At 40.3% G+C, this 13,879-nt stretch overlaps 1 protein-coding gene across 7 annotated transcripts in view; it reads left to right on the top strand.

Annotated features, from left to right (window-relative positions):
* The window catches only part of MTUS1 (microtubule associated scaffold protein 1), a 159,093-nt gene that overhangs the window by 79,885 nt on the left and 65,329 nt on the right, over positions 1-13,879 (top strand). For 6 of the 7 annotated variants that reach the window (XM_025393347.1, XM_025393349.1, XM_025393344.1 and 3 more), the window contains 2 exons: positions 7,293-7,427; positions 9,968-10,006. In XM_025393347.1, coding sequence (XP_025249132.1) covers positions 7,293-7,427; positions 9,968-10,006 — 174 coding nt within the window. Of the gene's footprint in view, positions 1-733; positions 1,243-7,292; positions 7,428-9,967; positions 10,007-13,879 lie in introns of those variants that run through there. The other variant, XM_025393351.1, reaches the window with a different exon arrangement.

Below are 13,879 nucleotides of genomic sequence, written 5' to 3'. Positions count from 1 at the left end.
TCATGGATGATGAGAATACTAATAAAACCAGACACAAGGGTGTGGAGAGGAGCAGCAAATTGATCTCCCCAGTTTGACAGATCAGTTTCTTCTTTTGGGTGAGGAGATGGGGACAAAGTGTAATAATGCTCACAAGGTTCCTCTGGCTGTGGAGCAGTGTTTTAGGATGTCCATATTTGCTTTTATCTTTTTCTCTCAAGTGACTTCTACTGTTATCCTGATTTTTATATATGAGGGGATTGAGGCTCAGAGATACTCTCACTGGTCCAAAATCACACAGCAGGTATGTGAAGGAATTGAGAAAGCATTTTTTGTAGAGAAGGCATTGAATTAATGAGCACATTTCCGATGGGTCACCTAGCAGCAGTAGCTGGACTCATATGAGAGTAAGTAGCTGCATACCCGGGCCCTTCAGAAATACCGGGATATGTGACTTGAAATTAAACAGGATTATTATCAGTTTTATTGTTTGAATTTTGAAGTTGTGGCACAAAATCAGGCTTGCATGTGAGAGAGAACTCTGAATTTGAAAAGGTAATTCACACATGTATTATTTTAAGCTCTCTTTGTCTTGCAAAGCAATTTTAAAAACAAACTGCCAAAACAGAATCACCAGCATGCTCTAGAAAAACTGTTGTGGCAACAGAATTTGTGGCACTTGAAACAGACACAATCTGTAGTGCCATAGCGCCGTGTTTTCCGTCGACATCCATGTTGACTTGGCCACCGTTTCAGTACCATGTCTGATGCTCCTAAGGAGGTCGTAAAATGCTTTTGTCCATTCCTTTTTGTCTTTTAACAAAGGGGTTTACCATACACCCACAGAGCCTGTCTAGTGGCGATGTGTTCCTGTTGGCGGATTAAGCATTCAGATCAATGAGTCTCTTTCTTAGTTTGATTTGCTAGCTGGTTTAATCTGTTTTGTGTAGTGCCTTGGAGCTTACACATTTTTTTTTTTTCCTCCATTCGAATTCACTAAGAGCAAGCATGAGGGATAAGAGAGGGAGCATGGCTGCAGTGTTTCCTGCTTAAGCTTGCTTTGATCCTTTTAAATGACTGTACCAGGAGGATTTCGCAGTTGTACAGAAACTGATATTTCTTCAAAAATCTTTATCAATTCTACCCTCACCCCACCGCCTGGTTCAGAGAGGCACTATGATGCTACCTTATTGACTCTGCTGCTCGTGGGATCGTACAGCCTTTGTGTAATTCCTTTGTTAGCCACGTTTACTGGGAAAAAAAGTAGGTCGACGATTTCTGGTTTCTTTTCTTCGTAAGCATGCTTAAATTTTTATTCAATAAATGAATTTAGGATCTCTTGACTGTTATTTTTGTAACTTGTAATTTATGGTAATTGTAGTATTTGGGGGACATTTTGTATGTATATTTAAGATGTGAGTGCTTCTGTGTAGGACCAATTTTATTGTCTCTTTTATGGGTTTTGGCACTCTTGATATAATTCAGCAGCATCGTTCATGCTCTGGCACATGAAATTATCCTATTATCAAAGACTTTTTGATGGTCTAGTTTCTTATTAAATAACTAGTTTTTGTGTGTATGTAGCTGGTAGTTGTGCAAGTGTAGAAAAATACTTATCTGAAATTAAAATGGAAACATCACATCTTTGATTGTTTTCCTGAGTTGTAACTGAAAGTATTAAACATGTATACATTTAAAGGCTACCTCAAAACATGAAAAAATCATTTTGCGCTGAAAATTTCCTGCTTCTGATAATGGATGGTCATGTGAAGAATTCACTTTCTCTTTTGATCGGTGTTCTGATTTATACTGGCTTAAGTATCTGAATCCCTTTAACGAATAGTGGTTTCTTGCTTTGTCTGCTTGTTTCTTTGTGATGTGATATCGTTAGTGGCATCATTTAAGAACTTCTGATACAACATAGTGCTGTTGTAAAATTAGCATCGGGTTCTCGGAACTTTGGGATCCTATAGAAATAACGTTACTAAGTTTTTTAAACGACCGAATCAAAATACGTAAGACAGTACGTTTTTCTTATTTGGGAATTTTAGCAGGTTCTTTGTGTGTGTTCTTTTAAGTGTAGAAAATTTCAAAGTTATGATCTTGATCCTTTTGGATATTAGTGTAAAAACATTTCACAATGGTTTTTATACCAAATGTACTCATTTATAGAAGCTAAAGATTATAAGCTGTTTCGCACTCAGATACCTAACATCCAGTTTTTAAGATCATTAAAGTCACTGGATAAAAATAAATGATATATTGTTTGTCATGAACAGAGTTGAAGGTTTGGGGACTGTTGTGCAATTTAGAAGGGGCTCTTGGGAGAGTGTATAATTTTGCCATGTTAGCAGGAAAATAAGTTTCAAAGACATTACTTCCTCTTCCACTTTGGCCACAAAACCATGTTTATATTTGAGAGCCAGATGGTAGGGGAAATGTAAGAGGTGCAGACCAAAGCTATTTGCATTCTCCTGGAAATGCAAGGAACAGAAGGAGACTGAATAAAAGAAATGGAGTGTTCTTTCCCTTCACCTTCACTGCCAGCCCTGGCTGAGAGGGGTGTGACATGTAGAAAAGGGCACTAACCTTGGGCCCACCTTTGTTTGTTTGTTTGTTTTAAATGGAGTTTCGCTCTTGTCGCCCAGGCTGGAGTGCAGTGGTGTGATCTCAGCTCACTGCAACCTCTGCCTCCCGGGTTCAAGCAGTTCTCCTGCCTGAACCTCCCAATTAGCTGGGATTATAGGCATGCACTCCCATGCCTGGCTAATTTTTGTATTTTTAGTAGAGATGAGGTTCACCATGTTGGCCAGGATGGTCTCGAACTCCTAACCACAAGTGATATGCCTGCATCTGCCTCCCAAAGCGCTGGGATTACAGGCATGTGCCACCCACCACGCCCAGTCCCACCTTAGTTTTCCTACTAACTCATGTTAAGTTGGATGATCCTTGTCTTCTCTTAGCCTCCGGCCTCCATACTCTCCTCTGATCAATGACAAGGGAGGACTGGGTCATCTTCAAAGTCCTTGAAGCAACAAAATGTCTCTGACTCTTTTCACTGCAATAAAACAGGGCTCATTGTTTGGCAGGATGGTGTTTTGAGTTGTTCAAGTGATTAAGCTGATAAAGAATAGGGTGGGGCTTATTTACCCTTAGTTGTTTTTTTTTTCTTCTCTCACAACAGGAATGGCAAGTGAATATTGTCTCATCTGCCAACACTGGTTAGTGGCCAACACCGGTTAGTGGATAAGAATTCGCCTGTAGGATAGTGTCAGTGGTTTCTCAGGGTGCCTCCAGGTTCAGAGGGAAAGTTTTGTGTTCAACTAGTGATGTCTGTCATAGGTGAGGCTAAGATGAGGAACAGGCAGTCGATTCATTAGGCTCTACATCACAAAACATGTTAGTACTTGCACACTTCTGAATGGACTATTGAAGAAGGAAATACTATCCAAACCACTGTTAACTTTGTTCTCATTCTTTCTCTGTTCATGTTTTTCTAGGGTATATGTGAGACGTTCTTGTTATGATATAGTTGAGTGATTTTGCTTTTGAAATTCAAGAGCTTAGATTTCAGTAGTACTTGGATTTTAAGCCAGGTGGGCAGATGATCTGGCACAGTGGGGAGTGTTAAACTGATTCACATAAAATTCAAGAAATGAACAGAATGTTGGCTCTGTGTGTATATACATAATGTAATAAAAGCGAATTTTCACTAGATGTTAGAATGTAGTATGAATGGTAGTTTGCAGATAAAAGTCTGGAACAATGAGAAGCCGTTTTTTTTCTTTTGAGACGGAGTCTCACTCTATCACCCAGGCTGGAGTGCAGTGGCGCAATCTTGGCTCACTGCAACCTCTGCCTCCTGGGTTCAAGCAGTTCTCCCACCTCAGCCTCCTGAGTAGCTGGGATTACAGGCACCTGCCACCATGTCCAGCTAATATTTGTGTTTTCAGTAGAGACAGGGTTTCGCCATATTGGCCAGGCTGGTCTTGAACTCCTGGCCTCAAGTGACCTGCCCACTTTGGCCTCCTAAAGTGCTAGGATTGCAGTTGTGAGCCACTGTGCCAAGCCTGAGAAGCCCTTTTCTTTTTCTTTTTTCTTTTCTTTTTTTTTTTTTTTGAGACGGAGTCTCGCTCTGTCACCCAGGCTGGAGTGCAGTGGTGCGATCTCGGCTCACTGCAAGCTCCGCCTCCCAGGTTCACGCCATTCTCCTGCCTCAGCCTCCCGAGTAGCTGGGACTACAGGCGCCCACCACTGCGCCTGGCTAATTTTTTTGTATTTTTAGTAGAGACTGGGTTTCACCTTGTTAATTGGGATGGTTTGATCTCCTGACCTCGTGATCCACCCACCTTGGCCTCCCAAAGTGCTGGGAATACAGGCCTGAGCCACCATGCCTGGCCGAGAAGCCCTTTTCTAATAGGAAAATCATTTCTTCTGCTTGGGCTTTTCTGAGAATATCCCTTCATTTTTCCTTTTAGTCTCACCAGCTCCTTTATTTCACTTGAAACACACTTTGGCCATGGGGGAAATGAAGATAGGATTCCAGAGAATCTATTATTCTGGCATAATTGAGACAGTTGGGACCAAAGATGACAAAGGGGCAGTTTTAAACTACATACTAGATCAGGTTGAGAAGTAGGTGGCCACATGGAAAATTTAACGTATTGTCTCTTCAAGCCAGCAGTGTTTACTGTCCATGGCTCTCTAGAACACTGTCTTTAGGATGATTCTGAGGATGCTTCCAACCTCAGTGGGACTGAATACCACAGTCAGTTAGTAGGGCCCCTGTGAAGGCGAATGTGCTGTCTATTCCCATACCTGATATTCAGACCCTTCTTACTCATAGATAGGTGATTCAGCACAGCTAGGCAGTGGCCAAGTCAGCACCAGAACTTGGGTATTTTACATCCTGTTCCATTGCTCGAAACTATTATGCATCTCTTACATTGGAACTGTTGCCGCTGAGGACTTTATTGTTTGGATATAACGACTCTGGCTGAGGGAAAATTTAGATAGCATCAGGATACCCAGTCAGTTGCCATGTTAGGATCAGAAATAGAGGGCAGAGGAAATATTTGAAGAGCATTATGCCTCATGTTGGGGTTTACTAGAAAGCAGTGGGCCAGCCTAGAGTACAGTGAGTAGAGATTGAAAGAAAGATATTAAGTGTCAGTCATAAAATTATGTTCAGCTCAGTACAGTTTGTGCCTGCCATTAGTAAGGCAGAAAGCATGTACGATCGTTGATCATAGAGTATATGAATATATATCTTGTATATATAGCTTTCATGTAAATATGTGTAAAACATAAATGCGTGTATGTTTGTACCTGAGTCACATGCAGACATTTTATCCTTGCAGTATAGATTCCGACTTCATGTTGTGTGTTACGAAGTTGGTGCCAGATGGATCTAGTGTTGTATTGAGTCTGAAAAGTGGCAGTGAGACAGCTGATTTCCAGCACACCACCTCCTATTCTGCGTGTGACAGCCAAGGGACAGGAGTATCATTCCTCATGAGGAACGTGTCCTTTACTTTAGTGAAAATCTTTTTACTGATCTCTTTGTGAACCGTGAGCCTTTGTGTCTAAAGTTTAGAAAGGAAAAGCATGAATTTAGAATCACACAATTTCATATTAGGTTTGTAAATTGAACTCGGTTTAATTTTTTAAAATATGAATAAGTGACTTATTTGTTGCTGAATATAATCAAATATAGCTTCAAGAAAAGTAAGACTAAAATCCAGATTGTTATAATTCCTTGGTTAAGACTCTCGTTTTCTTTGTTGGATTTGATTCACAAAAGCTAAAATGCTCATTGAAACCCAACATCCATTTTATATGAACATCTAAAAAGGGTTCTGTTGAATGTTATAATAGCAGTATCTTTAATACTGTCACTCCCATTTGGCTTCCTATCAACTTTCGAAAAGCCAAATCTCTAGGTTCTCGAGGAGGTGAGAATTGGAAAAAAAGAACAGGAAATTGACAGAATTTTCTCAGCAGGAGGGAAGGCTCTGTGTCGATTTGACCTAATATTAGGAATGTTATTTGGGCACAAGAACAATTAACAGATGGCTCATTGTACAGGGACCGAGTGTGGATTAGGGGAAAATAATAGCATGCCTGTACAAAGTTTGAATGTGATGTGTATAAGCACTGTTGTAGCAGTTGGAATAGTTTAGCCGAGTGAAAAATTTCTAGCTGTCCTCACATTTAGAATGTGTTTGTAAACAAGGTAGCTATCTTAACCCTTTGCTAAATGAGTAAAGTGAGAAAAGAGATCAAAGTTGGTAATAAAGAAATTTATAAGTGTTGAATAGTAGAATAGAATTGGGTGCCTAGAATTGGATAGTGATGATTATTAAGAAACGGGTTGGGCGCGGTGGCTCACGCCTGTAATCCCGGCACTTTGGGAGGCTGAGATGGGAGGATCACGAGGTCAGGAGATTGAAACTATCCTGGCTAACACGGTGAAACCCCATCTCTACTAAAAATAGAAAAAATAAGCCGGGTGTGGAGGCGGGCACCTGTAGTCTCAGCTACTCGGGAGGCTGAGGCAGGAGAATGGCGTGAACCCGGGAGGCGGAGCTTGCAGTGAGCCGACATCACACCACTGCACTCCAGCTTGGGTGACAGAGTGAGACTCCATTTCAAGAAAAAAAAAAAACAAAACAATAAAAAATCCAGTCTGGGTTGGTGGAGGGGAAATTTTTATACATAATACAAAAGACGGTTTTTGTTATTTAGGTGAGATTCCCTTTTATGCTTTTGCTTTGGAGTAAAACATAAAGTTTGCTTTGGAACAAACTTCCTTTGTTCAGGGCAGAAGTTGGCGTTTTAACTCCTTGCTGTAGCAGCGAGGATTTGAACCAGATCTCATCCTTATAGCTACCAAAGAGTCTGTATGTTACTGTTCTTGTGTCATTAACTAGCTGGCTGCGTGAATTCTTTCTTGTCCCCGTGGAGATGGATGCTCTTTCTAGCTGCACCTGGGGCATTCTTGTTACATGGCATGAATGGCTGTATTATTTCTTCTCCAACTTTTGTCTGGAATGAAAGCTGAACTAGACAAGATGCATAAACTTGGACGGTGCCCAGCTAACCAGGATGTGTGGTCACTCTGATTACAGCCTTTATTTTGCATCCCTGAGGACACAAGCTACCTGTTATCCACGCTGTATTCCCAGTGTTCAGTAATGACTGGCATGTCGTAGGTGCTTATTGAGCATTTGTTGATTCAAGAACAAAGGAATAAATGTGGAAGTTTGAAACCGTATTTATAGGATAAAGTGTCCTTTTCTGTTTTGTTACAGCTGGTAATGCCGCTGTCATCAAATATGAGGAGAAACCTCCAAAACCAGCATTTCAAAATGGTTCCTCAGGATCCTTTTATTTGAAGCCTTTGGTATCCAGGGCTCATGTTCACTTGCTGAAAACTCCTCCAAAAGGTATGGTTCTCACTGTGGTTAGAAGAGGGAGGGCAAGACGCTTAAAGTCTTTGGCTTGTAGAAAGTTAAATTTTGACAGGTTTATGGTATATTTAACAATGATTAAAAATGTGTTGAGAAAGGAGATATAATACATTTTCACACTGAAGAAATCGTTGTTTTGAGAGTTGGTAGGTTCTGTAGTTAAAAATCACTACATGTAAATCAGCAGGCAGAACAAAGGTATAAGGTCAAAATAACAAAACTTGTAGAGTTAAATAATTCTAAACTAGTGCCGTAGAAGAGTGAGATAGAAAGGAGTAGAAATGCATGATGACTTTTCATCAGGGTAGAGGTTTTGTGTTTATTACTGTACTTGTGTCTTCATGTCTTTGGTCCAACACACTGTTCTTCCTCTAAATGTTCTTTATCTCTGTTCCTTCTCATATCACTCACCCTGTATTTGCTGTGACTATTAAAAGTAATTTTCAGGTTTACAAAATATGTAGTATATACTTAATGTGCATTGTTTTCATGCAACTTTGTCTCAGTGGACCCAAAGCACATCAGGAGCCTTCTTTGTGCCACACGCAGTGACTCACGCCTGTAATCTCGGCACTTTGAGAGGCCAAGATGGGTGGACCGCTTGAGGTCAGGAGCTCGAGACCAGCCGAGCCAACATGGCAAAACGCCATCTCTACCAAAAATACAAAATTAGCTGGGCATGGTGGTGTGTACCTGTAGTCCCAGCTACTCGGGAGGCTGAGGCACGAGAATTGCTGGAACGCAGGAGGCAGAGGTTGCAGTGAGCCGAAATCACGCCACTGTGCTCCAGCCTGGGTGACAGAGCGAGACTCCGTCTCAAAAAAAAAAAAAAAAAAAAAAAAAAGCCTTCTGTGTGCTTAGTGAACTGAAGCTTAACCGAAGCCTGAGAGGATAATTGTGAATGAGAAACTTGACCTATAAAATGAGACCCACATTTATGTGAGAGAATTTGGAAAACACAGAAACAAAGAGTCTTCCTTAATTCTGTGAACCACCAATTGCTATCACATTTCCTTCTGACTTTTTTCCTCGGAATGTATCTGTTGTGTTGTTTTTATTCCAGCAAAACTGGGGTAATAATGAATACACGCTTCTGTATCTTGCTTTTTATTAAGTTAGTATATCATGAGAGCTTCTTCACTTTAAATGGCCGTGCAACAGTCCACGGTTGCCAAATTCTTTGGTTGCCCAGTTTAGTTTCTACTGGACAACTTCTGACTTTTAATGGGGTGTATCACTACTTAGATGAAACTCTTCAAATGTGAGTCATAGTTCGTCGTTTCAGACTCTGGTTACTTCTGAATGTCCCCGAAGGAGGAATTACCGGGTTAACCTGCCTGAAACTCTTTGGATTGTTAACATCTATTAGTAACTTTCTAAAAGGTGCTGCTCTGTCACAGTATCCTCATTAACGTGTGTCTCTGTGTGTGTTTAAAGGATCATATGGTAACTTGAGGCTGGTAAATGTACATCAGTACCTTTTCTTTGTACTGAATTGAGGAGAAAATAGGCATGAATTTTAGGAGTGGGTTGAAGTCTTCGGTGTGCAGCAGGTTGTCATCTGTCTAGGGATTTAATCAAATTTCAGAGGCACCAAATGACCTCTTGCTGGGTTGACATCAGGATGGAAAACTGTGGGTTTTTTTTTATTGATGATGATAAAGCCCCATGATCCACACAGGAGTGACGAAGTTAACACCGTGGAACTTTGATACTAAAATGACTTTCAGAGGATGAGATTTCATAGACAGCTTTGTAGAACAGGAGACTCAGAATTCTAAAATGCCTCACTATGGAATTGATAGGTTCTTGTGTTGAAACGGTTTTACTTGAGTGGGAATCAGTGCTTTCCATTGATAACAGCCACATATTTTAAGAGATGATCATCTCTGTAAAATTTCGGATAGAACATGGTAGCTCTTGTAACTAATCTGCAGATGATGATGTGCTAGAAACAGCTATTTCATGTTAAGTAGAAGTGTGCATAGATTTTAGTGACTTACAGCTCTGTACCTATTACCACTCCTGATTTTATATTGTATCAGTTTGGAGGAAAACTGATACAGTAATATTTCTATTTTTCTTCATAGCTGAATAGAAACGGGTAGTTTCAGAAAGAACACAGGAGTGACTGTCCTTCATCAAGTCTGGCCTCTGCTCTCCTGGCAGCAGAAGAGCATATGTGCACAGTCAGTGTGTGAATTCAGCACTGTTAAAACTTGAACTTCAGCTGTTCTTGACTGAAAAAACACTGGCTTTTCCTATTAAAACTGATGCTATTTAATTTGTGGTGATGACTTGCATATCATTCTGAAACCTTTGGATGTTATGTGGAATATCATCTTATATTTAAAATGCGCTTGACAAAAGTTGGTTGAATCTCACTAATATTTCCCACCTGGAACCTGGAATTTAGAGATTGATTGTGTTTGAAAATAATTCTTATCAGCATGGTTTGTTTTTGTGTGATATGTCAAATAAACGTGTATATTTTACATGTTTCTTTTATATCTTAGGTCCTTCGAGAAAAAATTTATTTACAGCTCTTAATGCAGGTGAGTGACCACTTTATGGATGGGGATAAAAAGAACCTTTTGGAAAGTTATGTTACTACAACTATTTACAGTGATTTTTTACTGGGGTGCTTATAAATAGAATTTCCAATTTGAGGTATAAACATGACTTTTTATGATGGGTCACATAGCATTAAAATATGGTAAGCATGATTGGCATTCTGAATCGTAAAAGGACATTTTATTGCTAACAGATAATTATAGTCTGTTAAAAACTGATTTTGTTAATGTGGTCTAAATGAGATGGAAAATGTACTTCTCCCAAGATAAATGCTAGTTTGAAATTGGATATTCCTTAATTGCTAAGTGGTCTCAAGATTTGGTTTTAGCACCTTTTCCCAGTTCAGCAGCCTATATTTTTATGTTCTTTTTTACACTTTCACTGGACTTACATTCCCAAGACAGCCTGCAGCCTCCACTATTTGAACCACAGCTGAGAATCTAAAACTTTGTGTCTCTCAAGAAGCCATAAAAGGTTTCACAAAATATCTTCACTGCGATTCCTATACTTTGGATGGATGGATGGATGGATGGATGGACGGATGGACAGACGGACGGACAGACAGACAGACTGGGTGCGGTGACTCACACCTGTAATTCCAGCACTTTGGGAGGCCAAGGCGGGTGGATCACTTGAGGTCAGGAGTTTGAGACCAGCCTGGCCAATATGGTGAAACCCCATCTCTACTAAAAATACAAAAAAATTAGCCAGACGTGGTGGTACGCTCCTGGAGTCCCAGCTACTCAGGAGGCTGAGGCAGGATAATTGCTTGAACCTGGGAGGCAGAGATTGCAGTGAGCCTCGATTATGTCACTGTGCTCCAACCTGGGTGACACTGCAAGACCCCGTCTCAAAAAAAAAAAAAAAAAGATGGATTGATCTCTCTAGATAGATAAATAAGGTCTTCCATACACTGCCTACATTGTCTTATTTTGTATACAGTGATAAAACAGTTATGTGGCTTCTGAATCCCTGGCAGATTGGAAGAGCAAATCAGAAGAAACAAAGGTATAAGCATCGCTCATTTTCTTGAGCTTTGCAAATACTGTATTTTTCACGAGTCTACCAGCATCATTTTTCCCAACAGCAGTTGCTCACTTCATGTCTGTGTGTCACGTTTTGGTAATTCTCACACTATTTCAAGCTTTTTCGTTATTATTATATCTGTTATGGTGATCTGCGATTGGTGATCTTTGATATTACTATTGCGATTGTTTCGGGACACCACAGACCGTGCCCATGTAAGACAGCGAACCCAGCTGATGCGTGTGCATTTCGACTGCTCCATTGGTCCCTCTTCCATCCCCTTCCCTGTCCTTGATCCTCCTTTTTCCCTGAGACACAATAATACTGAAAATAACTAATTAATAACCCTATAATGACCTGTAAATATTCAAGTAAAAGAAAAGTCGCGTGTCTCTCACTTTAAATCAAAAGATAGAAATGATTAAGTTTAATGAGGAGGGCACATTGAAAGCCAAGATAGGCCAGAAGCCAGGTCTTTTGTGCCAAGCAGTTAGCCAAGTTGTAAAGGAAAAGTTCTTGAAGAAAATTAAAAGGGCTTCTCTAGTGAACACACAAATAAGAAAGCAAAACAGACTCCCGGCATAGAGAAAGTTTGAGAGATCTGACCAGAAGATTAAGCCAGTTGCAACTTTTGCTTTAGTCAAAGCCTAATCCAGGATGAGACCCTAACTCTCCTCAATTGAAGGCTGAGAGAGGTGAGGAAGCTGCAGAAAAAAAGTTGGAAGCTAGCAGAGGTTGGTTCATGAGGTTTAAAGTAACTCTTCATAACATGAAAGTACAAGGTGAAGTAGCAAGGTATCCAGACGATCTAGCTGGGATCATTGATAAAGGTGGCTACACAAAACAACAGACTTCCATTGTGGGTGAAACAGCTTCATATTGAAAGAAGATGCTGTTTAAGACTTGCACAGGTAGACAGGAGAAGTCAGTGCCTGGCTTCAGAGGACAAGCTGTCTTATTAGAAGCGAATGCATCTGGTAATTTTAAGTTGAAGCCGATGCTGACTTACCATTCTGAAAATTCTAGGGCACTTAAGAATTATGCTAAATCTACTCTGCCTGTGCTCTACAAAGGAAACAACAAAGCCTGGATGACAGCGTATTTGTTTACAGCCTGGTTTGCTGAATATTAAGCCCATTGTTAAGACCTACAACTCAGAAAGATATTTCTTTCAAAATATTACTTGTGTCTGACAATGCACCTGTTCACCCAAGAACTCTGATGGAGATGTACAGGAAGATGAATGTTTTCACACTTGCTAACATAGCAGCCATTTTGCAGCCCACGGATCAAGGAGTAATTTTGACTTTCAGGTCTTACTATTTAAGAAGTACATTGTGTGAGACTGTGACTGCCGTAGATACTAATTCTTCTGATGGAACTGGGCAAAGTCAGTTGAAAACCTTCTGAAAAGGGTTTGCTCTTCTAGATGCCATTAAGAACATTCGTGATTCATGGAAGGAGATCGAAGCACCAACTGAATAGGAGTTTGAAAGAAGTTGACCTGACCCTCATGGATGACTTTGAGGGGTTCAGTGCTTCAGTGGAGGAAGTCACTGCTGATGTGGTAGAAATAGGATGAGAACTAGAATGAGAAGTGAAGCCTACAGCTGTGACTGCATTGCTGTTGATCTCTGGTGAAATTTGAGCAGAATGAGGAGTTGCTTCTTATGAATGAGCAAATTATCTTGTTGAGATGGAATCTACTCCTGATGAAGATGCTGTGAACATTGTTGAAATGACAAAGGAGTCAGAATATTCCATAAACTTAAAGCAGTGATGGGTTTGAGAGGATTGGCTCCAATTGTGAAAGACGTTCTGCTGTAGGTAAAATGCTATGAAACAGCATCACATGCTACAGAGAAATCTTTCATGAAAGAGTCAGTTGATGTTGCAAACTTCATTGCTGTCTTACTTTAAATTGCCATAGCCACCCAAACCTTCAGCAACCACCACCCTAATCAGTCAGTCAGCAGCCATCAGCACTGAGGCAAGACCTTCCGCCAGCAAAAGAATTCCTGCCTACTAAAAGCTCAGATGATCATCAGCATTTTTTTTTAGCAATGAAATATTTTTAAATTAAGGCATATTGTTTTTTAGACATAATGCTATTGCACACTTAGCAGACTATAGTGTAGTGTAAATATAAGTTTTACATGCACTGAGAAACCAGACAATTTTTGTGATTTGCCTTATTATGACATGTGTCTTATGGGGTGATCTGTATCTCCCAGGTATGCCTGTACTGTTATAGAATGTCGACTACAGTTTCTTTATACATTGTGAGTGTCAGGTGTTAAGGATGCAGTCCTGAGCGAAAAATGAGCAGGGGCCTTGTCTCTGGGGAGCTAACAGGATAGTAAAAGCAAACAAACAAACAAAAAACCTGCTCAAATAAACATGAATCACACATGCACTAAGTCCTAGGAAGGAGGGCTGTCTTGTCCTAAAAGAGAGGTCCGGGATTGAAGGCTGTGATGTGAGGGAAACCTGGGCAGGCGGTACAAATTTCTGAGCCTCTTGTGCAAAGAAAATAGGGTGGATAACATTACATCATGAATAACAAATATCCTTGATGCCCCATCAGGTGTATTCAGTTTCCTCAGCGTAATAAGCAGGGAAGTGTGGGGGAATTATTACAGAATTCTTAACCTTTTGTAGGCTCTTAAAGCTAGGAAGACAGCCATGCGGAATGATCTAAGTTCTAAAGATCCCCAGGATGCTTAGTGTGAATATCTATGGCTACTAAAGCCTTTATAGTCTAAAAATGCAGAAGAAACTCTTATGTTGTGCACATTTAGGCTTTTATTTCCTTTTAAGTTTCTGGT

This window comes from Theropithecus gelada, chromosome 8, assembly GCF_003255815.1.
Source record: "Theropithecus gelada isolate Dixy chromosome 8, Tgel_1.0, whole genome shotgun sequence".
In the NCBI taxonomy this organism is placed as follows: Eukaryota; Metazoa; Chordata; class Mammalia; order Primates; family Cercopithecidae; genus Theropithecus; species Theropithecus gelada.
Note: the sequence above shows the minus strand (reverse complement) of the source record. Positions and strands in the feature narration are given on the sequence as shown.